This window comes from Mustela putorius, unplaced genomic scaffold, assembly GCF_011764305.1.
Source record: "Mustela putorius furo isolate JIRA1106 unplaced genomic scaffold, ASM1176430v1.1 tig00003858_pilon_pilon_pilon, whole genome shotgun sequence".
In the NCBI taxonomy this organism is placed as follows: Eukaryota; Metazoa; Chordata; class Mammalia; order Carnivora; family Mustelidae; genus Mustela; species Mustela putorius.
The window spans coordinates 29,699,648-29,724,761 of record NW_025422010.1 but is presented as its reverse complement, the minus strand read 5'-3'; the positions used below and the strand labels follow the sequence as shown (position 1 = coordinate 29,724,761).

Here is a 25,114-nt window from a genome sequence, read left to right as displayed (position 1 = left end):
AAAAAGAGAATCCTTTGCTTACTGAAGGCATAGAACATTTACACTGTTAGACATGCCCTTCAAAGATGTTGGCCAATTCCAGTAGCCTTGTTATTGAATCAAAGAAGCTGCCCAACCCTGGTGTTTCTTCTCCATCTACCCATTCTCCCATTTACTCTATTTAGGTCATGAAACCTGGGAAAATTAGAATAACATGATGAATGAAATAAAAATATCCTCCACAATTCCATGATTTAGAGCATCACCATTTTGGTGTATTTTTTCCTATACACACTACCCAAATATTCATCAAATTGGGACTATTCTTACACTCTCTAATAATCTGATTTTTTTTTGCTTGATTTATGCAAATATCTTCCATGTTGAGATATATATCTCTTTCTCAACCTTTCTCAACAAAGGCTTCTTAGTATTCCAGCCTACCATATCATGCCATAAGTAGTTTAAGTGTTCCTTTATTAGTGTCCATTATGCCCTTTCTAATACTATAGACAAGTCTGCATGAACATCCTTATTTATATATCTTTAGGGTCTCAAAAGTGGAGGTGGCCCCATCACAACATAGTGTCCCAGCATAGTCCATGGCAGCAGAGTCCCAGATGGCAGAATTCCAGGTTTCCAAGGTGCCCAGAGAACTTCTTCCTGGGTGTTGGTGTCTCATAGCTAATGTGTGTTGTTGGGGATGATGAATCCAAATGTTGCCAGCTTCTTCTTACCATACTTGGCCTTATCCCAACTCTGCAAATCTGCCCTTTTGGGGCCAGGAGGACCCCCAAGTCCCACCCTCAGGTGATTCTTTGTATCATGGAGACAGAGGCCTCAATCCTGGGAGCAAAAGATTTTTCTTTGACAGAATCCTTAAATTCAGCTGCTTTTAGTCTTCCAGGGCTTATAGCAGAGTTTAACTGCTGTGGTGTTACCTCAGCGGCTCCAACCAACCAAGCTGCCATTATGTTCAAGCCCTGAGACTTGAACTTCCCCTACTATGTAGAGAAATCCATATATCTGACTTACCAGTAACAAGTTCCCTAGACTTAACCTTGTTAAAAGAATTCCATAGCCTGATAGTCTTCAGATCAGTATCAGCATCATCAACCTACTAAATCAAAACTCTGTAAGTCTGAGAAGCTCTGCACTATCTTGGTTTAAGGAGGGCCCAACTGAACCTCATCCTGGAAGGCTAGGATTAAAGCTGGACTTCAGGTCAGTACACAGATTCCCTGGGGAGCTTGATGAAATGCTGACTCTAATTCCGTAGGTCCGGTTTGGAGCCTGAGATTTTGTGTTTGTAACTACATTCCAGGTGACGCCAGTACTGTTGGTCCTTGGACCACATTTTGAGTAGCAAGAGGATAGCAGTTCTTAAAATTTGTCAGACTGTATTACCTGAAACACTTGTTAAAATACAGATTCCCTGGCTCCAGCCTAGACCTGCTAATTCAGATTAACCAATTTTTCAGGTGACTTTGGCAGTTAGATAAATTTAAGAAATGCGAAGGCAGGGATCAGCACTGAATGTGGCATGGCTCCTAGGTGGTGAGGGGATGAGGCACCAGAGGCAGCTGAGTGAGACTTGGGGACGGAAATGCCCTTGTTGCTCACCTCCAAATGGGGTGGTGGGGGTGGTGGGGTGTCTGAGCGCCCACTAGTGGTCATATCAGGTCAGGACTTGCCTCTGTGTTGATGTCCTGCAGAGTCTCTCAGTTTCTTTCTCTAGTGCCTCTTGAGTGTTTATAGCATTTTCATGAACTGTAAATCAACCCCAGACTCTCTGAGCACAGACCTTCAGCACTGTTCCAAGTTCCCAAAAATGCCATTCTTGAAGTGCTGGAGCCCGAGAGATTCTGCTATGGTTCTGCCAAGGAATTGGCTCCTTATGCAAACAAAACACACAACCCAACACCACGTGGGAATCCAGTGGTTCTTGGAAGAGAAATGAGAATGGAGGGAGTGATCGCCTCTGTGGACTCTGAGTTTTTGTCCACTCTTTGGAACTTTTATTTGATTCCTGTTGCTATCAACACGTCGACCTCCAGGGTGTGCTGATTCTCCTTTCTCACCAGCTCTAGCGCAGACAGAAGCTACTAATTCATTTATTCATTCACTGAACATATCATTATGCAGCTCATAATTGCCAAGTACCTGGCTAGACGCTGCGATTCAAAGGCTCGAGTCGAGTAACATAAAGAGCTTATAACAGTGTCAGATATAAAGCAAGCGCTAAATCGTGAACTCTTCCATAGGCAGGGAAAAGGGAGATATTTTGCTGTAGTAAGGACTCAACTGATGGGGCTGCTTACTGCTGCAAGTATTGACTTGTCGTCTTTCTCCTTTGAACAGACTGACTCCATGTTACTTCAAGAAAGATTCATTGAAAGAAGGAAATAAAAGACACAGATATAGTGTTTTTAAAAACATTTTTTAATGAAGAAATAATTCCATTCCAAAATATAGACACACAATTAAATAGTTTAATCACTTCAAAATATAACATGTCTCCTGGAGGTTCCAGCACGCGCGCACACACACACACACTAAACAATACTTAACAGCAATACAAAAAAACCCATACAATAGTAGTTTTGTTACAATACCAGTGAATATTGTGAAATCTTTAGTGTCTCTGAATTGGTTATTTCAAATGGTGTCAAATGACAGTAGTCATAATTAAAAACGTCTTACAGTTAATTAGCCTCAAGATGGAACATTTCTGATTTTTTTTCTCTTTTTGGTTCAAAAGTAAAAATGCCCTTTCTTCTGAGGACACAGTGGAGTTCTTGTTTGTGGCTCCTTGCGCGGAATCAAACCAAGGTAATTGCAGCAACCAAAGGTCGCCGTATTTACAAGATCTATCTACAGTTAACAGCCAAGAACTAATAAGGGCGGACAAAGATGATCAAAATAAAAGCAGACATCAGTGCTAAATTATGATGCAACAGTTTGGCTCATGCATATAAGAAAATACATAGTATATCACAACAAAGGCCACACTCTTAAGCAATTCAGTTCACATTACTACTTACAAATGAACCTTCCCTGCCTTATAGAGATCACTCGAGAATCCATTTTTCACAATCTCCAGCACATCTCTCTCTGACCAACTGAACTTACCCTGACTTGCGTCCTGACCAACCGCAACTGATTCCTGAATCTCATACAGCAGATTTTGCCCTGCCCCCCTCCCTACCTCCCTCCTTCCCTCCCTCCACACGGCACCATGGGGGTGGTTGGCTGTGTTAGACCAGTGCTCATTAATAGGCCATCATCTCTGGTGGAGATGGATGTGCAATTTATTGTGGAACAAGAAAGAGAAAACACCCGCAAGATAAAAGTATCTCGCGGACAGGACAGGTGAAACCGTCTGGATTTGCACTTAGAACAGGTCCCAAAAGTAAATTTGGAGAGCCAAGGAAAGAAACCCCCCCAAAACCACAAAAACCCAAAACAATACACGCCATTTTGTCTCGGCTACAGGACAGGGGTGCTTGGGTCTGGTCTCAGTGCTGACGTGGAGCTAAGAGAAAGAAAAGGCGGCTGGTTAGTCAGGAACTGGTCATTGGCGGCAGTTTCCAGAGTCCTTGCAATGGCTTCTACGATGCTAGTGACAACCGTGTCATGGAGTTGGCAATGAAAGCTATGACAAGGGGGAAGGTTATCAGCAAAACGGTTCGAACCTTAGACAAGCATTTTGATGTCAAAACACAGAGTGACAACAGATGTCAGCTCAGTCCGGACAGGGGCTGAATGCCACTTGCAGCATCCGAGTTCCGAGTTCCAGAACTATCTGGCTATGAGTTAGAGCTGACGGCAATGTAGGTAGCTGGGATGGAGTGGTTTTAGGTACTGAGTATGAGGCACGAGTGGCCACCTGCTCCATCTAGAGAGGTATGGTTTCACAGACGATGGGCGGTGGGAAGGAGATGAACGTTAAGATAAACCAACAAAACTCATAATAAAATCCATCTGTGCAAAGAAATCTGAGAACTGTGCAGTTGTGCCCCTTTGGTGTAAGCCTGTTCTTGGGGACATTTGTCAGGCTGCTTCTCTGGGAGAAGTAGGAAGACGCACATCAACGGACAGCGTGGGCTTCTTACTAACACCAACCGAGAGCTTTGCTATTGCCGAGGCAAGCGATTTTGTTCCAAAGGGCAGCCAAGGACATGGTTTCTGACCAGACGCAGACACGCCCTCTGGAGAGGGACCGGGCAGGTGTCAGGATGTCTGTTCTCAGCTGGGCACACACCAACCACCACCTATGTGGTGGGTGGGAGAGGGTTTTTGCCAGCCCCGGGAGCAAAATCAAATTGCTGAAGCTTTGAGGTTGACTCAGAGCCTTTCTTGCTTATCCTGAACCAGGACTATTTAGAGGTCCTATATGCAACTCTATTCTAAAGCAGTGGTTCTCAACCTTTAGCATGCATCAGGAATCACCTCGGGGGCTTCTTAAAGCGCAGATGGCTGGGCCCAATCCCCAGAGTTCCTGATGCAGCAGGACCTGGTGGGGGTTTAAGAATCTGCATTTCTAAATAAATTCCCAAAGTGATGCTGATGCTGCGGATCCAGGGCCCCCACTTTGAGAGCCACTGTTCTAAAATGACGTTCTCTTCTTTCTTTTAAAGGAGACAGGAATTCCAGAGAAGCTGCGCATTTACGTATAATGTATTCAATACGTTGCCGGATTTTATTTCATCCAGTCCTGCAACAAGTAGATCCTGTTGTCATGTCCCCAGAATCCCTAAGGGAGGTCTTTAATGCTCCCTGACAAGGGCCCTCAGAAAGGACCATCCACAGAGCCTTTCATTCTTCCTTCTTCGACCGTGCTTTTTGCCCATCAGCTTTTCGCTGAGGGCAAAATCCCAACTCCACTTAGAAGAGCCCGTTTCCTCTCCCATGACCACAGAAGGCTGCATGCAGAACACCAGGTAGCCAGCTAAGGCAATACACATTCAGAAATAAAAGGAGAGTGAGCGTTTGCAAGCACACTTTAAGCCTGTACATTTAAAGCTGAAGGCCTCCAGACAACCTGATAGGGGAAGCTGCGGACGAGCGGTGTGGTTAGACATGCTCCCTAAAGCTGTAACGAGAGGGACGTGCCCTTGGAAGAGCAGAGACAACTTGAGTCCGTGTGGGGGTCGTATGGCACCTGTGGTTTATAAACAGCTTTAGCAACGAGTATTTCAAAACATAGTTCACAGTTTTTAAGAAGATCTGTGCTGATTTTAAAAACTAGAGTCTATATCATTTGAATGTTGCCTTTGTCTTTTTGAATATGATATCTATTTGGAAAAAATATTTACACTAAATTCTATGGCTGATTTGTTAAGAGTATCTTGAAAGAAAACAACCCCAAGTTGGAAAGAAGCCCCAAAGACTGGATTATCCTGGTGTGATGGTTCAAGTCATTGCTCACAGACAGTGAGAGACAGATGCAGACAGTGCAGGCCAAGGACCCTTCTTGGCTTCCGGGCTCTGAGTCTGTTTACTAAGGTACCAAATCCTTTGGGGTTAGTGTATAATTGCAAGTGGTTGTTCTTTTCCAATTGCTGCGGGGGAAAAAAATGTACAGTGTATAATAAACTGGTTCGCTAAAATCCCAAGGAATTCAGAAATCAAATGTCTAGCTATAAACAGTATTAATATTGTCATTGTAAACTCAACAGGTTCGATAACATGTGCAAAGGCTTAAAATGCTTGTTAATACTGCCATCGTGAACAACAGCAGTGTGGTTTTCAGCTTGTGGGTTTTTCTTTTTCTCTCCATGTGTGTGGTGGTGGCTGTTTTTTTGTTTGTTTCTAATCAGGGATGAGCCATGTTACAAAAGATGTAACTGATAAGTTAGCTTTGAACAGGAGTCAGAAGTCTTTTTTTTGTTTGTTTCCTTCTCAAAACACACACCTACGAACTACAAATCTTAGAACGACAAGTTAGCTGCGCTCTGGTCAGCAGAACGCGTCTCTAAGGGTGGGGGTCTGTCAGGAGTGGCTGCGCAGGGGGGCTCCTCTTGCTGCTGAGGCTGCTGCACGGCGTGTCTTCTCCTCTCTGGGGGTGGGTGCGGGGCTCTCCTTCATCACCAGCTTTCGTGTTACCTTCATCATCTGTCTGACTCTAGCTTGCCTGGGAATAAGGAAGGTGTAACTTTTTTTTAAAAGATGAAAACTGTTCCCTAAGTTAGGGTTTCGAAGCTTAGGGTTCTCCCCAGCAACCCCTCCCACCCTGGCCCGACACACATACATTCACACACTTTCTCTCCTCCCTTCCTCTGACAGTCAGGAGCCAAGGTCCTGGGACATGGTGTACCATTGCTCCTTCTGAAAGAGAGGACAGGAGTCCTCTGAGTTGGGTCTCTTGCTTAATGGGAGCTTGAGGCATCTGGAGGTCGAAGCAAGGCAAACGGAAATGTTTGTGCAGATGAGACCAGTCACCTACCATCAAAATGCCATGGTAATTAGAAAAAAACCAAACAAATCCACTTTTGATTGTCCAAGCCCCCAGTTTCTGAAGTAGGATGTGGCTGGCCAAGCAGAGTGGTGTACCGTCCGGGGAGAGGGATGGAAAAGGGACAAATCCAAGACCTGAGTCTGCCAAATGGAGTTTTGGTGGATTCTTAAATTTGGTGTTAAATGTTATGTATACTGTATCTTCCAAAGAGGCTTGTTGAAAGGCAAGGTTTTACTCTGTTCACTGCTGTTAGTACTGATGACTGCATATTTATTTTCAAATAGCTTTTTTTTTTTTTTTTTTTTTTTTTTTTTGAGCCAGAGGGTGGGTCTTTTATTTGTCTGAGGTTCCAACCTCTCTTCCTTCCCCGTGAAGGGCTCTGCCCTGGCAGACACCTAATTGACTTGCAGCAGGGATGCTGGCTTCCAGACCCTTGGATAAGAAATGCACAGCTTTGAGGCAATTTCTGGTCTTGTTGCATGGTCAGAAAGCCCAAACCAATTGATTTCCGTAGCACAAACTGTTCTAAGATTTCAGCTCTATTTCTTGGTTACATCTAGAACTAGGTTAGAACTAGCTGCAAAGATGAAAAGCCACTGGCTTTAGGATGGATCTGTAAGGTTTTAAATAGCTTTTGCCTAAGTGGCTGATTTCATGACAGGCTAGTTCATATCTAGAGTCCCGTGGAACCCCAGCTTGGTAGCCACACAATGCAGTAAATGGCAGAGGCCACAACGGTTTCCGTTTCTCACCACCAAATTGACAACAAAAGATGAAAACAGTGGCTTAAGAACTTTCAGAGTACTGAAATCTTTGGCTTTTCAGTAGAAGACCCAAATGCCACTTCTTATCTAAGTTTATGTCAGGGACATTTCATTAGTTTGTTTAAGAAAATATTTTTCTAGGAACTAGTGACTGATGTTTAAATAATGTGCAGAATAAAAATGATCCAACTGCAGCCACTAAGAGAAAGAAAATGCTGTGAAAGGAGAGGCTTGCTCCTTTGGGACTAGATCTGTTATAACGGGAGTAGATGTTTTCAGAAATGGCTCCTGGGAATTGTTTCCACTGTGGTCATCATGACTCAGGAGAGCACAGGCTGTGGCATTCTCAAATCCAAGGGACGGAGACCAGAATACATAGTCAGTTACACCCATATGGCCTCAGAGCTCGTAAACTATATTTCATCACAGCAGCTCTGCCATGATATCTACTTGCTTAATCCTAACTCGAGGACTGAGACACGAAGTTGGTAATGCATGAGCTAGGATTATTCTCTGCAAGTTGATTTGTCATTTAAGAGAAGTAGATCCCTTTTTAAACTTAGCAGGCAGAGCTGACTTTACGACCAGCTGTACTACAGACGTCTCAGAGACCACAGCTGGGAAAGACTGTGTCACTGAAGTAGATACAAGCCCTTGGGTTCCTCCAGCCAGCAACTGGGAGAGGTGTATCTACTTGGAACTGTAATGGGGGACAGTTAAATGGCCATTAGCTGGAGCCAGAGACAACATCTACACTTACGAGACAGGGTAGCCAAAAGTATATAAAATCTCTGCACACGGCAGAGTCCTAGCTTTGTTTATAAAAATACAGAGAGCAAGCTAGTTCTGAGTCCTGGGCCAGCGGGGCTTCCCCTACACTCACACAGCAACTCCAGCAGCTCCCCGGGACTGAATGGCTTGTGAAGCAGTGAGCGCAGTGCGGGCACGTACATGTGCACTCACAATAAATTATGGTGTGTCTGGCACATGTTAAGCTCTTTATAAACTACATCCCAATGAGGACAACTCCACTACGAGGTAAGTATTATGTTATATGTGGTGCAGAGGGAACAGAAGTTCAGAGGGGTTTAATAATTTGTCAGGGTTAGGTGGCCACGATTTGGTGGCACCCCTATTGAAATTGGGGCCATCGGAATTCAGGCTCTGAGCTTTAAACCGCTCCACTCCAGTTGTCCTGCCAGTCAAGCGCCAGTCTTGCTACACAGTCACGTGACTGATGATTTTCCATGTAAGTTGCTAGGTCCCTGGGGGTGGGGAATCCCATACCACGTAAATGATATTTTAAACTAAGCTGTATCCTGCTGAATTCCACAATGCATTTGAATTCACTATTTCAAAGATAAAAGGCTGCAGAAGTTGCCCCCTCTGTTTCGCTTCTTTTGTTTTCTTTAACAACGCATGTTTTTGCCTTCATGTATTAAGGTGCGCACATTCGGTCTCTGGGTCCTGAACACAGCACGACTCTGAGGCTGGCCCAGCTCTGGATATGCTGAGCTCGCCTGGACTTTCCCTTGTCAAGTGATGGAGAAGCTGCAAAGTCAGGTGCTGTTAGGGACCGGTGATCGGGCCCTCCAGCCCTGGAGGATTTCTGGGGCATCTCTGGTGTTACAGAAGTGTCTATGCCAATTTTCCTAATTAATAGAGTAAAAAGTCAATTCCCAAGGTTGTCTGCCAAATCTCCCCTGGGTTCTAATGAAATGCTCCATAGGCCGGGATGATTCTTTGACATCAGGAGGGAGGGAGGATATTTGTGACACGGGAACACAGAAACACCTAAGACAGAGTGGTTGTGAACTGAGGTTACTAGTTATCAGAATTCAGTGTACGGTGGCCACGTTTCCTCCTAAAGAAGACAGTACTTACTTGAGAGGAGAGTGATAAAAGGATATTGTATTCAACCTTGCAAGCTGACCTGCGGGTGACAAAGGACACAAACAAGAAAGGTGACATGTCAAGTCTGTGATGCGGTCAAGCTGGTGAATTATTTGGTTGGAAGCCATGCAGAAGGACAGAGAGTGAGAGTTCAATGAATGAAAACAGCATTCTGACCCGTCAGGGAACCATATGCTCACAGAAGAGTCAAGGAACGCCACTTCAGCCTTCTCTAGGGCATATGCCTTGAGTAGGGACACACAGGCCTACTACTGTCTCCTACACCTTTTCTTTACCTTCCCCTTGAAGTTGCTGGGCACGGAAAGGAGAGAAGGGGCTTAAGATTAACTAGAGATGGCAAAGACTCCAATTGCACCTTAAGCTATTAATAGCATTTCCCTTCATTTTATTCATAGAAGGTTAAATGTAATATAATTAATATATAAATTATAATATAATTATATATTATATATAAATACCATATAGTTATAATATAATATAATATAAATAAATATAATTTAGTATTTTATACTAAAATTATATTTATCCCCTGTTAAAAAAACAATTGAGAACTTCAGTGACTGTTGTCACCAACATCCAGAAACCAATATGGGCTCGAAGAGAGAGACCTAACAGGCGCAGCTAACAGTATGAACCAGAACACTGATTATTTAACCACATCCCTCTTTCCCTCTCGGCAGCAGAGCCAAATAAAACTCGTGTAGGAATGCCATCCCTCAACGCTCCCAGAGACACCCTGGAAGCCTCACCCAGGCTAATTTCCTTCTGTGGACAGGCCATAGATGTGGCAAAGAGCATTCTCCATGGTTCTCCACTTCCGGCAACTTTTTCTGTAGTGTTGAAGCGTGGCTTTACCTTTATATATAGTCACTGATTTTTTTCTTTTGTGGGGAGTGGGCATGGGGTATGATGAAGTCTTCATTTTAGCTGCTTCTAAAATATGGTTGTTAAACCGAAAAGGCTAATGGGGCATCCAAACAGGCAAAACCTTTGTTTTATATTGTTGGGATGGGGTTGGGTGGCTTCAGTTTCTCTCTTGCTACATTCTTCTTGGGAAAATATTTTCAAAACAATTCATAAACATATTCTGAGAATGTATTCTCTCTGCTTTTCTTCCCTTCACTAACGGAGTAAGAGAGAGCCACTGCTCACCTAAAAATATGGAGGAGGCTTGTCTGGCCACTGGACAGAAAGCCTGACATGAAGAAATATCCCGTGGGGCCTGGTGGGGGGGGTCAGTGGGTCTCAACCAGGCAAACATCCCTGAGCTCCCAGAACCTCAAGAAAACACCTGTGAATCACAGGGAGGAGAAACACACAAGCAAGACCAACAGGGCAGTAAAAAAATCTCCATGGGGAAAACGTATTCCCTTCGGGATGACTTACTAATTACGTTTATTCCCAGTTGTGCGTGTTATGTTCGGTGAATTCTCAGCTGGATTAATAACATACCCCAGTATATACGACAATCTGTCCATCTACACCCTGCTGAACGCGGGGCCTACAGTTCCTCTACCTTTCTTGGAGAGATGTGATACTCTCCTACTGATTTATTTTGACATGAGGTGGGCAGGGAAGGTGGCTGAGGACAAAGGATTCAAGGGAAGAGATATATTTGTACTTACTCAGTTTCTTCAGGCCTTGTTCTTTACATTTTCTTTTTTTAATCTATGAGAAATTGCATCTTTCCCAATGATCTTAGAGGAGTATAAATCGTTAGTCACTATGTTTCCCCTAAAGGGACAAGGTCTTTTTCACTTTCAGATCAGAATTTCTAAGAATTCATGGTGAACAGTAGAGCTCTAAGAAAGTATTTAAAATTTTTACAACTGCCTAGAACATGTGGCTTAAGGAATGCAATCAGAATGTTCTGGAGAGGGGCGCCTGGGTGGCTCAGTGGGTTAAAGCCTCTGCCTTTGGCTCAGGTCATGATCCCAGGGTTCTGGGATCGAGCCCTGAGTGGGGCTCTCTGCTCAGCAGGGAACCTGCTTCCTCCTCTCTCTCTGCCTGCCTCTCTGCCTACTTGTGATCTCTCTCTGTCAAATAAATAAGTAAAATCTTAAAAAAATATATTCTGGAGAGGGAGGGTGGAAGAAAGGAGAAGGGGCGGATTTTCTGAGTGATGTAAAAGACCCGGCCACCGAGGGGCGGGGTGCTAGGGCCGGGCCTGGATGCCCATACCTGGTAGGCTTCATCTTGTAACTTCTGTTTCAGGTACTCCTCCATCTTGAGCTCGTTCTCCAGCTGCCGGACTGAGTCATTTTCATAGTTCTCATCGTCTGGCCGCACGTAGGGGTCCCCATCTTCTGAGACCCTGGGAACAGACCACAAATGCTGTTTGGGAGCAAATCTTAAAAGTGGGAGTGGAATGCATGTGTTAGCTGTGGTTTTTGGCCCCAATTAACTGAGTCCCCGAATTCTCTTTTTGGCTTCAATTCACTTCAATTCAACATCTTCTGTTACCTAACAGAAAATTTTAAAAAAACCAACACAACAACCCCCCCCCCTCCCTAAACCCCCAAAAAACAAAACACAAACTTTGGAAGTTTGGAGAAATGAATGATCAAGGCATTCTCATATGTAATTTTTCTAAGGCATTCTGATGATCATTGGTCATCTGTTTTCCTCTGGTTTACAAAAGTGATTGCCTTTAAAGCATTTGTCAGTTTTAAAAGAGGTGGCCTTATCTTTGGAGAGGATTTATTTTTCCCAATCTGCAGGCCTTTTTAATTTTTTTAAAGATGGAATCCAAGAACACTTTCTATAAGGAAAGTGAGCCCTCTAGTGAAATAATGATTAAGGACATTTGTTCATAATTTACCCCCGCTTTGTGCTGGGATATGCACCCATGTATTTTATTTTTTACCGTAGATTAAGTCTTAGAATAATCAGCTCATGGGTGTCAGGGAGGTCACACTTGAACCCATAGCCCTTGATCTTAAAAAATTCGTACTAGTTCTGAATCTAAGAAATCGTTTCAAATTGTTCAGTTCTATCATGAGATAAAGAGTGAAGAATGGTCTCATTCACTAATGTGTGACTCTATTCGCATCTCTCCATCCCCGTTTATAAGAACCCTTTCTGAGACTAAACATAAATTCGCGACCTAAATCATATGACTAAAATATTCTCAGAATAAAACCCGGTGTCTGTTTAGATTGGACAGATATTAAGACATGCCCTAAAGTGAAGAGAGCGATCAAGTAGAAGTTTCTGGGCTGGAACTTAAATGCCACTGTTCATGTTTATTTATATCCGTACAACATGTCCTCATCATTTTTAGAGGTTTGGGGACAGCCTAAATAGGACTGCGAGGCCTCTGTGAACTTTCCCTTCCCAAGTCCCGCAGCCTGGTGGTGGTAGCTGATACTGTCACCAGAAAGCTGGGGACAGTGGAGTAGAGTAGATTTAGCTACAGTCTTGGATTTTTGGATTAAAACAAGAAAACTTCAGGTAAGCACATGTAAATGCTTCATTCTGAAAAATCAAACAGGTTCCTTACCAGCTACACTGCCGACAGTTAATTCACCATTTTCAATAAGAAGCAAATCAGATAATTCTAAATTAGAGAGGAAAGGACAGGAAAGCAAACCAAAAGGAAAAGCAGCAGCCTACTGCTACTTACAATCATGTCAGAACTGTTTTGTTGGCATCTCTCCGCCTGCCTTTTCACACCCGCTTTCCAACCACATCTCTCTAGAGTTCCCCGTTACTACGGGTCTACTCACTACTTGGACTGAGATCCAAAACACCAGAAAGGCCTCTGGTTCGTTTCTTCTTTGGGCCCTGAAAATGGCCGGTTTACTTTTGTAGACTAGTCTGCAGCATTTTTCACATTAAGCACCATCACCTTCCTGGTCTGTAAAGCTCGGGGAACCCCTTTGTAACCCTCCGCTGAGCCTCTCTGTCCACCTCTCCCACGGCTACCTGGGCCGCCCTCTCTTGCAGGCTCTCCTTGCTTCCCAGCCTTCCTTCCCACTCATGCTGGGCTCCAGCAAGCCCGTCCTAGGGCCTCCCCCTCTGCTTCTCAGCTTTGGGTTCCTAGGCCTGTCTGCTTTGAGTTTGAGCTGATCCAGGGACACAGACAAGTCTAGAGGGGATGTCACGAGTTCTGCTGCTTTCTGTCAAGCCACAGAAGCCTAATTGGATGAAAATCTTTGAAAAGTGCCTTTCAAAGGTCAGATTTACACACACTCAACAAGTCCACCAGATTGGATTTCTTTATAATGAGGCTTTAGACATTCATTGATTTCAATCCCAGGTGCTCAGATAACGTTGTTCACACCCATTCTGAAGAGAGGCCTCTCCAGCATCACCGGGTCCTCTAAGGGCAAATGCAGTACATTTAGAAGGAAGGATGATTTATCTCCTGAGCGAGTCTGTGAGTCCCGAAAGGCAGAGAGGGATTCCTTAATACTATTTTGAGTACACCTAGCCCCGCGCCTTGGGTGTGCCAGGCTCTCAACAAGCACTGGCTGGCTATTCTGGGTAGTATGAAGGCGGAAAAGTCCCAACACCCAATTTTTTAAATTTATTTTTTATTTTTTATAAACATATAATGTATTTTTATCCCCAGGGGTACAGGTCTGTGAATCGCCAGGTTTACACACTTCACAGCACTCACCATAGCACATACCCTCCCCAATGTCCACAACCCCCCCCCTCTTCTGACCCCCCTCCCCCCAGCAACCCTCAGTTTGTTTTGTGAGATTAAGAGTCACTTATGGTTCCAACACCCAATTTAATGTAGCATCCATCCTTCTACCTCATCTGGCAGAAAAAGAAAACTTCATCATCCCTTTCTGAAATAAAGAATGAAGCAACCAAGCTTCTATTTTCCAGTATTGCCTACAAAGTATTATGTTGCTGAGAAAGACCCCCAGCCGCCGATACTCACACGTCACTGCGCATGGTGCTGGGGGGGGTGCTGCCGTGAAGGTACCCAGGTTTCCGGGCATGGATTTGCGCTAGAAAAGCCTTTTCTGAGGTGGGCGATGGAACCAGATCCTCAAACTGAGTTCGCGTAAATTCAGAATCCACGTTACTCTCTGTTTCACTCCCCACCTCTGTTAGGTACCATGGAAGAAATGAAGAATGACTTAGATTTTTTTTTTAGTGATTGGCAAATAAGAGGGCTGCTGGGCTTAACATAAATCAGCCTGTGCTGTGGAAAACATTAACCAGTTGTGGTACATAAGTCAGGTGAGTTTATTATCTTTTTTTCCCAAAATGCCATTTGATATTGACATGAATTTCTAGAAAATCATTAGGTATACACAATATTGTCTTTTTAAATCTCAAACATATTGAGGAGTTTTTGTGTCTTGACTGAATTAATTTTTTTTTAAAGATTTTATTTATTTATTTGACAGACATGGATCACAAGTAGGCAGAGAGGCAGGCAAAGAGAGTGATGAGCAGAGAGCCCAATGCCGGGGCTCGATCCCAGGACCCTGGGATTATGACCTGAGCTGAAGGCAGAGCTTTAACCCACTGAGCCACCCAGGTGCTCCAGAATGAATTCCTTAATACATCTGTTTTGCCCCTTCTACAAAAGTCTTCATGAGAATTGCTGTTACTTTTGCTTACTATTACTTTATGATTTTATTTATTTATTTGACAGGCAGAGATCACAAATAGGCAGAGAGGCAGGCAGAGGGGGAGGAGGAAGCAGGCTCCCTGCTGAGCAGAGAGCCTGATGGGGGCCTCTTTCCCAGGACCTGAGATCATGACCTGAGCTGAAGGCAGAGGCTTAACCCACTGAGCCACCCAGGTGCCCCTTACTATTACTTTAATACAGGAAGTTAAAACTAAAATAATACATGCATTTAATATCTCAAAGTATTGTGAGTATAAACTGATAGTATTTGAAGCTTCCACAATGAGATCAACGTTTTAGTCACCATGCGCTAGGGCTGTGGGTAGATGCCATTAGTTGTGATGTATTAATTACTGCCATTTTTATCCTACTTGGTAATTTTAATTTAGACTAGCAGCAACAATTTTTATTACTTTAATTCTTATTGTAGAAGCTTTAAGAAAACTAAATCCAGAATCTTTTTAATATTGAAGTTGTATTTCTTTTTTTAATATATAATTTTTATTTATTTATTTGACAGAGAGAGAGAGAGCACAAGCAGGTAGAGTAGCAGGCAGAGGGAGAGGGAGAGGGAGAAGCAGGCTTCCCGCTGAACAGGTTGCTAGATGTAGGGCTCGATCCCAAGATCCCAGGATCATGACCTGAGCCCAAGGCAGCTGCTTAACCAACTCTGCCACCCAGGCACTCCTTAAAGTTGTATTTCTTATAATTGTTTAATCTCAAACTTTGTGACTTTGTGATAGTCAGACAACTATCTTGCTGGGGGGCTAAAGGAACAGATGAGATGTATTAGTAACTGGTAAGATATTTATCGGCATATTCATGCTGTTAAAGTTTTAAAAACTGTAGTATTATTAGAATAAAGAGTCCCTCTCAATGTCATGCTCTTTATTTTCTGGAAAGATCTTTCTTTGGACATACTGCAAAGGTAAATTTCCATTTAGCTTCATTCAAATAGCCATGCATTCCCAATGAACAGAGTTTAAATGAGTAAATAAAACATTTGACTTTAAGAAATAACTTTAGCATCATATCACTTTGGATCATGATATTATACCTTACAAATATCAGATATTACAAAAACCAGGTTTACAAGTCAATTTTTGTGTATTTCTTTATTCCCCTCTGTATTTTTCAAACTTTCTGCATTGAGCATGTATTAACTATCTTCCAATCAGTAAAATATAAATAGTACTAAAAAGTCTGAATATATCAGCAAAGTATCACATAGATCTTTAATATATCTTTTTCTACTTGATGATGAGATCTCTAACAGAGGCTCCTAGCACTTATCGGTCCCTCTGCAATGAGTGGACAGCCTAAAGGGGACCGGGGACTCACCTGAATTCAGCTCTTTCACAAGAGAGGACATGGTGTTAGTGATGGAATCTGCAGCAACTAGTAAGTCATTTCTTAAATTTCTTCTTGAACCTTGAGTGAAGAAGAAATGATAATTAAAAACAAACAAACAAACAAACACAGCTTGTACTTCCACCCCAAAATTTTTATGCAGTTTATCATTTACATTGATAATCCTGAAGCAAGAGAGCTTCAAAGACTTCTCCTTTTCAGAAGTGCTTCGATTCATTTTCTAGAACAATACATTGTACTGAGGGGAGTGGCCACAGACGAAGGAGGGATTCATTCAACTTACTGTGCAAATCAGGACAAGTTTGCGAGTGAAAGGGGCTGGCCATAATAATAAGACTAGGTGACCCGCCATAAACTGGGATGGTCCCAGGTCAACTAGTATCTATAGCCGCCTCTTGTTAGGAAAACACACAGATGTAAAGTCTGGTTTTGCCGGGAGCGCTGCACCTTGCCAGCTGCTACTACTGTTTCTGCCATGACCTGGTGGCCAGCACATGGGATTCTGATCTCCATCACCACAGCCTCTGTTTCTCATCAGGGCTCCAGGAGTTCCCCCTACCTACCATTATAGGTATCTCTGGGGAGTGGGAACTCTATCCGCTAAATGCCCCAGAATATGGGATGGGGTGGGGATTCTTGCCCCTGCTGTGAGACCTGGGCAGAAGGTGTACATCCGGGACTCTGAATTCCAACTTCAATTATGGTTTTTCATGGCAGACAAAGCTTATGATGAGGTTTTAGGCACACAAAGGGTTAAATGGGTGTCTGTGGACTGGCTTGGGTATGAGGTAGCAATGGAACAGAGGGCTCCATAACATCTTGGAAAAAAAGGGCTCAAGAATCCAAACACCTGACTTGCAGATGAAGTCACAGAACATGAGTTCTTTATGAGCTAGGGGCTGCCCCTAAGCCACGACAGCTCTTCTGGTAATTTCTCCGGAAGTAAACCTCAATAGGTAAAATAATAAATATATATGTAAATTAAGAAGTCAAGAGTCAGATAAAACAATGATAATTGAAAGCTCAATTTGGTTAAAAATGCTGTAAATTTCTTCAAGATGAGATTGAGAGAAAGAACATTTTTTTCTTCTAAAAAGTAAAAAAAAGTTTATTTTGTATAACTTATTTTATTTTTCAGAAGAAAAAGCCCTCTTATGGATCTATTCCTCTCCCGCAGAGTAGACAGTAGTACATCATTCTCTTCCTTTAAGATTTAAGATTTTATCCCCATACGCAATGCGTGAGTGTCTCTTTCCTCATATGCTTGCAATCTCTGCCTATGTTAATTTTTTTTAATCTGCTAAGCGAGAGGTGATATTTGTATTTCTACAACAGTTTGTGAGATTGGACATCCTTTTATATCTTTATTGGCAATTTATAGTGCTTCTTCTGTCCATATCCTTCACGTGTTTGTTTCAGGACTGTCTTTTCTTACTGATCTCTATATGCTTTCTGTGGCGCTACAGTCGTGAAACTCGATAGCCACACACTCTGGAAATGTCTTCCTCAGTCTATTCTTTTGTCTTTTGACTTTATTTATTTATTTATTTTTGCCCTAAAACTAGTAATCGAATATATCTCCCTTTTCCTTAGATCTCTATGTGAGGACCTGGAAAGATGCTCATGATATACTGCTAACCTAAAGAAAATGCAAACTGCAGACCAAAATACAATGCATGGTCTTGCTTGAGTGAAAAAGAAGAGCAGGTGTTTGTAAAAATTACCTATGATCTTATATAAATGAAAAGCTGAGAAGGACCAAACTGTCTAATAGTTTGGGAATGAGACTGGCAAGGTGAGGGTCCTGTAAGATTTTTTTCTTTTTTCCGAACTTTCTGTAGGTTTAAAAAGCGATGGCAAGAAAAAGTTTCACAGGGGGTTAACCTATTTCCAAAGGCACAAAACGGCTTGCCTTGCCCCTACCCCTGGTGTGTGAATGGAAAACGTAGCAGGTGGGAGAATACGGTTCTATCTATCACTCTTGGGGCTTCTCCACTGACTGTGGAGGCTGAACCCCAAGGCCCCACGTTACAGAGGCAGTGATTCAACGCTGGCGGGCGGCTGTCAAATGACCGAGCGAGCGACCGCTGGATCGCCGCGGGGCTCCATCCCACTTCGGCCGGGACAGCTTAACCTCAATCTTGAGTTTGCTTCAACACCGAGAGAAGAAAGCAGGAAATAAGATCTTTCGGAATTTTAAAGCGGATTCCATTTACAAAGTTTCCTGGGATACCGGTGAAAGGATGTCCCTTCCCTTAATGCGCACAGACTCCTAAAACGTGGAGCGGGGCTAGAGAAGCCGAAGGGACGGAGGACGGTGAAGCGAGAGACTGACCCGCCTACGGAGCTTCCAGACCAGTCGGGCCGAGGGCCACGCGGGCCGAGCCGCTCGGTGGCTCTGATGGACTCCACCCGCCCAGCACACCGCGGGGTCCCACCTGCCGCGGAGGGAAGCAGAACGCAGCGACAGCCAGGGCCCCCCCACTTACTCTGCGCAAACGCCTCCTGAACGTCTCCCCCGACCCCCGTGAGGGAGTCCTGAGGGGTGTGCGACGGGCTGGAGCAGGCGGACGCGGAGCGCACCGGCATGGGGATGGGCCTGCTGATGGTGTGGCTGGGGGAGGAGCGAGGAGAACCTGCCCCCTGCGTCTGGAGAGACAAGGCAAGTCATTAACGGGTTTTCCCAAAGCCTCGGGCAAAGATAAAAAACTGTAACCTTGAGGGTTCCCCAGCAGGACGACGCCCGGGCTCATGCAGACGGTAATCCGAAACCTGAGTTGCCGGGGGCACAGAATTCAGGACCACATGGCTATAGTCTGGAGTTTGGGTTACACACTGGAAGTTAAGAATATTAGTAGAGGCCTGTTCTATAGGACGCGAGATGTGTGCCCGTTCAATGAGGCTACTGGTAAGCGGTGATAATTACAAGGTGTGTCTGTTTCCTCTTGGAGGGAAGTTCCGTGTAGCATAAAAAGACATTTCAGGATAGAGTTTGAAATATAAACTAGGAGACCCTTGGGAATGGATGTGGTTTGTATAATTCCTAAATTTTTAATCTCTCTCTCTGTCTTGGCATGATCTTTAGAGGATAATTTATAGGCCAGATCACGCCATGTAATATGGTGCATATTGAGTCTCCAATTAAGGGTCAAATGAGGCACAAATTGTTTAATCCCTATTTTGGGGCAAAAGTTCACTTTGTCAAATTGCTCTGTGACTCGATTCAAATGAGGAAGAGAAAAGAACTCTCGGTTTCTAATTTTCGGCTACTTTAGGGATTTTTGGCCACATCTCCTGTAGAGAATGTCTTTCTCTGCATCTATGAAAAAGCAGTTATTTTAGCAATAAGAGCAGTGAGATTTAAAAGTGAGTAAAGAAAAAAAGTAGAAAACAATGAAAAGCCATTTCTGTCTGTACTATACTCCTAGGCATGAAACCATTCACACCTTGAATTTCACAGCTTTGTTTCTACAATGAGGTTTCTTGGAAAGCTTTTCCATGTTATGATAATTAGTCTACGAAGGAAGCCAATCATGAGTAAGAAAATGCAGTGCGACCCTCAGGTGCATTGGGTGTTCACATAAACTCCATTCCAGTCTGTTGGGTCCGGCCATGAGACAGAAGACTCTTTCACAGCAAGACCCAGAGACTGACCATCAATGCATTCAGACCCAGGGACATGCCCCCTGAGAGCAGTGCTCTGGACTATTCGATTTACACTTTGCTGTGGGGTCTGCTTGCAGTTAAGACACACAACATCAGTTCTGGAAAATGCCATGCTGTTAGCTTTCTGGGGCTCAGCGTCACACACAAAAGTCAAATCTATAAATTGAGAAAAATCTAGAATTAGAAACAAGGCAAAAGAGAACAGAGCAAAGAACTCATGTGACGCCGGTGGGCTGGGGATGCCACTCTTTCACTCTCAGCAGTACCTTGAATGGTCTGTCCGGGCCCAGGGAAGAGCGTGACCCTTGGCAGCCTGTGGCCCCAGCCTGCTCAAGGACGCGTCTGATTTCCCCCAGCAGACTTTGCAGCTCAGTCTCAATAACCACGAAACCTCCGCTTCTGAGCTACTGTGGTATCCTCCTGTTCCCCACACCGATAAGAAACGACTTCACTTTTGCGTCGTGCTTTGCTAGGTAGAGGGGTTTTTATGTGCCTCTCCCCATTGATTTCTCTCCACGACCAACCGCACTAGGCATCATCACTCTAAATGTCCAAGTGTGGGGTCGCAGTGCCCAGAGAGGTCAAGAGGATGGCTCGGGGAGGTCGAGAGGGAGAGCCTGGGCTGGGGTCAGAAGCACAGATGCTCTGAGCACAGATGCTCTGGCTACCCTGGAATGCAGGGGCCCGGCTGTGTTTGGGCTGCTGTGGGGCCCTCAAAGGAGTCCCTCTGCCCTGAGCCAGGCGGGGCCCCTGGCAGTCTTCTTGCCCTTACCCGTCCTTTTCCCCAGGGACCAGTCACACAGGAGGGAGGAGCGACTGGGATGGTAGGTTGGACAGAGGGGTTGAAGGAAGGACGCTCCTCTTGGCTATGTAGCTGGGTTACCCCCTCAACTCTGGGGATCCAGACCCTCTTCTGGGGTAGGAGTTTCCTGATAATAACAGTAGTAGTAGTAATATAGTAGTAGTAGTAGTAGTAATACAATGGCACTTTTTAATGTAACTTACAGTGGCCAGAGCACTTTTACATACATTGTTTGGTTTCATTCTCCTCATTATTGGAACTAGGAATGATAGTTGCTTCTATTCGAATAGGAGTTTGCTGTCTATAAATTAATTTAACCCCAACTATTTCACTTCACCCTCCTAGCAACTGTATGAAGTATAATATTCCCATTTTTCAGGTTAGCCAACTGAGGCTCAGAGGTGGTAACGGTTACCCGAAGCCTCCAAGCTAGAGAATGGCAGAAACAAAGTGGATCCCCCTTTCGTTGTCAAGCCTGGGGCTTTCCCGCAGCCCCACAGTCGCTTCTGAGGACCAAAGGCATCAGGAACACCCATCGCAGGCTTCACTGACGAGAAAGGTTTAGCAGCCTGAAGCTGAGGAGGTGCAGGGTCTGGCCCCATCCGTGGAGTTGGAGTAGCAGCCTAGGGCTTCTGGCTGGCCTGGAAGATACCTTTCAGTTGCCGGGTTGCGGTTGTGGGGGAGAGTGTGAGTGCCCCAGGGGTGGAAGAGCCTTTGGGCTGTTTATCAATCACTCCAGAAATGCAGGTGCAAATCTCTTATCTGCAAATCTGAAATCCAAAAAGCAAAGTACTTTGTTTCATAAGGATTTGAAGCTGTGTATATGCTCCCTGCACTGCGCAGCCTTTCTAAAGCCCGAGAGGTTCTGACTCCTGGGACCTGTTTGGAGCCAGTGACTTCAGATGTGGGGCTGTGGGTGTGCATTTCAGTATTTTAATGGCTATCCTGGTGCTGCTTGCACCCGTTAGTTGGGCTCTCCAGTACAGGGAGCCCACAGGGCTGCCTGCCCCCCCCCACCCCCGCCTTGGGCAATAACCTGGTCCTTGGAACCTTCCTGTCTGTAAGTCTCTTGCCTCCCCTTCTGCTCAAGCCCTGAGCTTTCCCGCTGTGTTTGAGGCATTTCCACTCCCAATGCTCCCTGCTTTGTACTGCCTGGTCTCCAAAATCAGCTTTCCCCACTTCTTCCTGCCTGCTTCCTTCCTTCAAAGCCCCTATTAGTGGTTCTGTGTTAAGAGACAAATAATAGACTGTAGTTATGTGTTAAGGGAAAAACAGTAGACTGAATCTAAATTACACCGCTGTGTGAGTGACGGAGAGCCACTATCTCCTAAATGAATCTCTAATTGGTACAATTTCAAGCAGTCTGATTGTGTGAAGACTAAGTGGAGATTCTGTGCTGGAAACACGATTCACTGGCATCTTCCCTGCAATGCCCAACACCCACCTCATGTCCAGACTCTGGGGAGGGGAGGGCCCTGGCTCCCTGGAGATCATGTCTCTTTGTCTGGACACTGTCCAGTTTGATGCATTTCCTGGGGCCTACTGCTGGGAATGCCATCTGGGGCCTTCCTTCCAGCTCTCTCTTTAGAGTCACTAGGAAAGGGCAATTGCCTCTTGGCGTTGGGGTAGATCAATAGAGATATCACTGGGTTTCATTTTCAGGTGGTGACCCCTGTGGATGGCGGCCTCTGGCCTGGTCATGAAGTCTGGTTGTCTGCTAACAACTTCAGAAGAGTTAGAGTGCGCAATCTCTGTGAACATCCTTTCCTGGAAATTACTTGATGATTAATGGAGAGAAGACGTGAGGGACAATGGTCCATGCAGATCAATATAGAGATCTAAAATTCCCGAGAGAACAGTTGATTTATGGAAGAAGGAAAACATACATCATACTTGGCAAATTTAGAATAGCTCACTTCCTAGCGAATACATGAAAAATTCATTTCTGCACTCCATCCTCTGAGTCCTCTCAACTTGCTGTTGTATCAATTTTTAAGAAGGCTGACAAAATCCATACATTTTTCTGATTCTTTTCCAGGAAGAATTTTGGTTTCCTCCCAGCACCAGAAAGGAGGGAGGACCAAATGTGTAATCGCTGAAACAGCTGTTCCTGGAGATGCCGCTGGGCCAGGTGACCACGAGACAGGAGTGGATACCCTCCCTGTGGCTGAAAAGTCTACCTTTCAGGTTTGGCTGGGAACACAACCCAGTCCGCCTGCTTTTCGTTAGCAGCTTGAGAAGGTGCAGCAGAGCAGCGTTTGGCTCTGTTTGACCGCCTTGTCATCCTTTCGTCCAGTACGCATTCACTGACTATCCTTAAAGGGATTGCTGTGTCCACAGTGCTGCGGGGACACAGATGAGGTGACTAATTCTGACAGGTCAGGCAGGAGGCATCACTTGACTTGGGTCTTAATAGTGGAGATTTCGGGGGCAGAAGAGAGGATGTGTTGCAAGGAGAGAAGAACATTCCAGGCCTTAGCGTGTCATGAACAAGGGAAGTGTGAGGGAGCCAGGCTGGTGGACGCACCGGTTCATCATGGAGAACGGAGGAGACTGAGGCTGGTGAGGGGTGGTGCCAGGTTTGGGGGTCTCTGATGTCATAAAAGGGGCTACATTTAATCTGAACTAGAAGGTCCTCTCCTCAGGTTTTTAAGTAGAGAAGTAATTTTTACTTTCCCAGAATTAATGGGCTAACCCCTGATTTTAAAAAAGGTAGTGAGAGGGGCGCCTGGGTGGCTCAGTGGGTTAAAGCCTCTGCCTTCGGCTCAGGTCGTGATCCCAGGGTCCTGGGATCGAGCCCCGCATCGGGCTCTCTGCTCAGCGGGGAGCCTGCTTTCCCCTCTCTCTCTGCCAGCTTCTCTGCCTTCTTGTGATCTCTGTCTGTCAAATAAATAAATAAAATCTTAAAAAGAAAAAAAAAAGGTAGTGAGAGAGAGAGTCTGAGAGGATATGTTTTGAAGACTAGATGTTAGTCCTAATATTGCAGTTGATTATTTATGAGATGAATTCTCCCCCTCCAACTCCTCTATTCCACCTGTGACCGCGTCCCCCCTCTCCACAGGATATCCACCAGAGAGGATGGGCAAGGAAACGAAAGGAAGGTGAACTGATGCTGGTAAAACTCATCATTTCTGGCCTGTTCATGTTCCACAGTGTGTTTTAGAGAAGTAGGAGCCTGAGTGACCAGGATTTCCTGAGTTCATAGGGCCTCCAGTTGTAAAGAGAGAAGAGAATGGGGAGCAGGAGACAGGATTTGAAATGTTTCACTTTCCTGCCCTGACCGAGACACTTAGTTAACTGGAGGGAGGAGTAGGGAAGGTGTTCTTGTGTATGTGCAGGTGTGTAAAATAGGGGTCCAGTTAGAAAAGTTTGCATATTGTCGGACACATGTGTAAACATCTATATGCAGTTTTGAACTAGTAGCTGACATGCATATAGTATTTTACAAAGTGCTTTCACATCCATTATCTTTGAAAATCTATGCAACAACCCTCTGAGCTATGTAATTTTCAGTGTGTTTTTAATAGATTCCTGGGAAGTTAGTTGACATAGTCAAGATCTTACAGGTGTGATAGAAGAGTGGGGACCCCTCCAATCAGGTCTAACACCAGTGATCTCTCTACAAAAATTTTTATTGAGACCTTACATTCTGAACTCAAAGTCAGGATATCTGGTTTTAGATTGGGATGTGATATTTGGCACTGGAAGTCAACCAGAAACAGAAACATATTGTCACTGCAATTACACCCCAGCTGCCTTCATTACTAAACTTTTTATGAGTGTTCTTTTTATGGTTCCTTCAATAAATCTTAAAGATACACAAAGAAGAAAGAGGGTAGGATAATTTTGATGCAAGTTTTGTAAAAAAAAAATTTATTGCTTATGATACCATAATCATCATGTTATATTACAGGCACTATTTTTTTTTTTTTAATTCATGTTCTCTCCTCGAGGGGAATAAATTCATGCATTACCTCTAACAAGAAACAGTATAATTAGGAATTATATATACCAGTATAATAAAATACATTGAACCACACAGACTTATGATAAAGCAAGTAGAGGTTATTAAATCAAGCACAATTTGTTGTGCGCAGTGTCTGAAATCTGGTTTTACAAAGAGAATGTCCCCAAAGGGGTAAGGCTCATAAATAAAAAAAACAGAATTTAGAAGCACACGCCAGACTAAAACCTCTAAATTCTCTCCTTAGATCATGTTATACCAAAGGAAGTCTATACATTTGGATGGCATAAGTTCATTTCCTTGTAGGACTGCCTGCTCCAGATCGGGCCAGTCAGGGTTCTCTGTCTTTAATTTCAGCTGAAGGTCAGTGTCATAATCAGCCACTTGACATCTGCTGCTGTATTTATCTGTTTCATTACTTAGTGCTCCTCCTCTAAAGCTCTGAGGGAAGACTTCCTTTTTATATTTCATGCCAACCGAAATTTTGGTCCCCTGAGAACTGGCATTTGGGTTCTGATAAAACCACCAATTATGTTTTACTTTTCTTTCTTTCTTTTTTTTTTTCCTTGTCTCCTGGCCAAAAAGCTCCGAGGCA

The 25,114-nt window shown here is 44.2% G+C and overlaps 1 protein-coding gene across 28 annotated transcripts in view; it reads right to left on the bottom strand.

Annotated features, from left to right (window-relative positions):
- Positions 1 to 2,400: 2,400 nt before the first annotated feature.
- DTNA (dystrobrevin alpha) overlaps positions 2,401 to 25,114 on the bottom strand; it is a 356,122-nt gene continuing 333,408 nt past the window's right edge. For 14 of the 28 annotated variants that reach the window (XM_045065499.1, XM_045065500.1, XM_004752311.3 and 11 more), the window contains 5 exons: positions 18,577 to 18,736; positions 16,058 to 16,147; positions 14,015 to 14,183; positions 11,299 to 11,431; positions 2,401 to 3,514 (listed from right to left, as the gene is read on the bottom strand). In XM_045065499.1, coding sequence (XP_044921434.1) covers positions 3,374 to 3,514; positions 11,299 to 11,431; positions 14,015 to 14,183; positions 16,058 to 16,147; positions 18,577 to 18,736 — 693 coding nt within the window. In that variant the 3' untranslated portion in view covers positions 2,401 to 3,373. Of the gene's footprint in view, positions 6,116 to 9,087; positions 9,137 to 11,298; positions 11,432 to 14,014; positions 14,184 to 16,057; positions 16,148 to 18,576; positions 18,737 to 25,114 lie in introns of all 28 variants that reach the window. The other 14 variants (XM_004752315.3, XM_013055985.2, XM_045065508.1 and 11 more) reach the window with 3 other exon arrangements.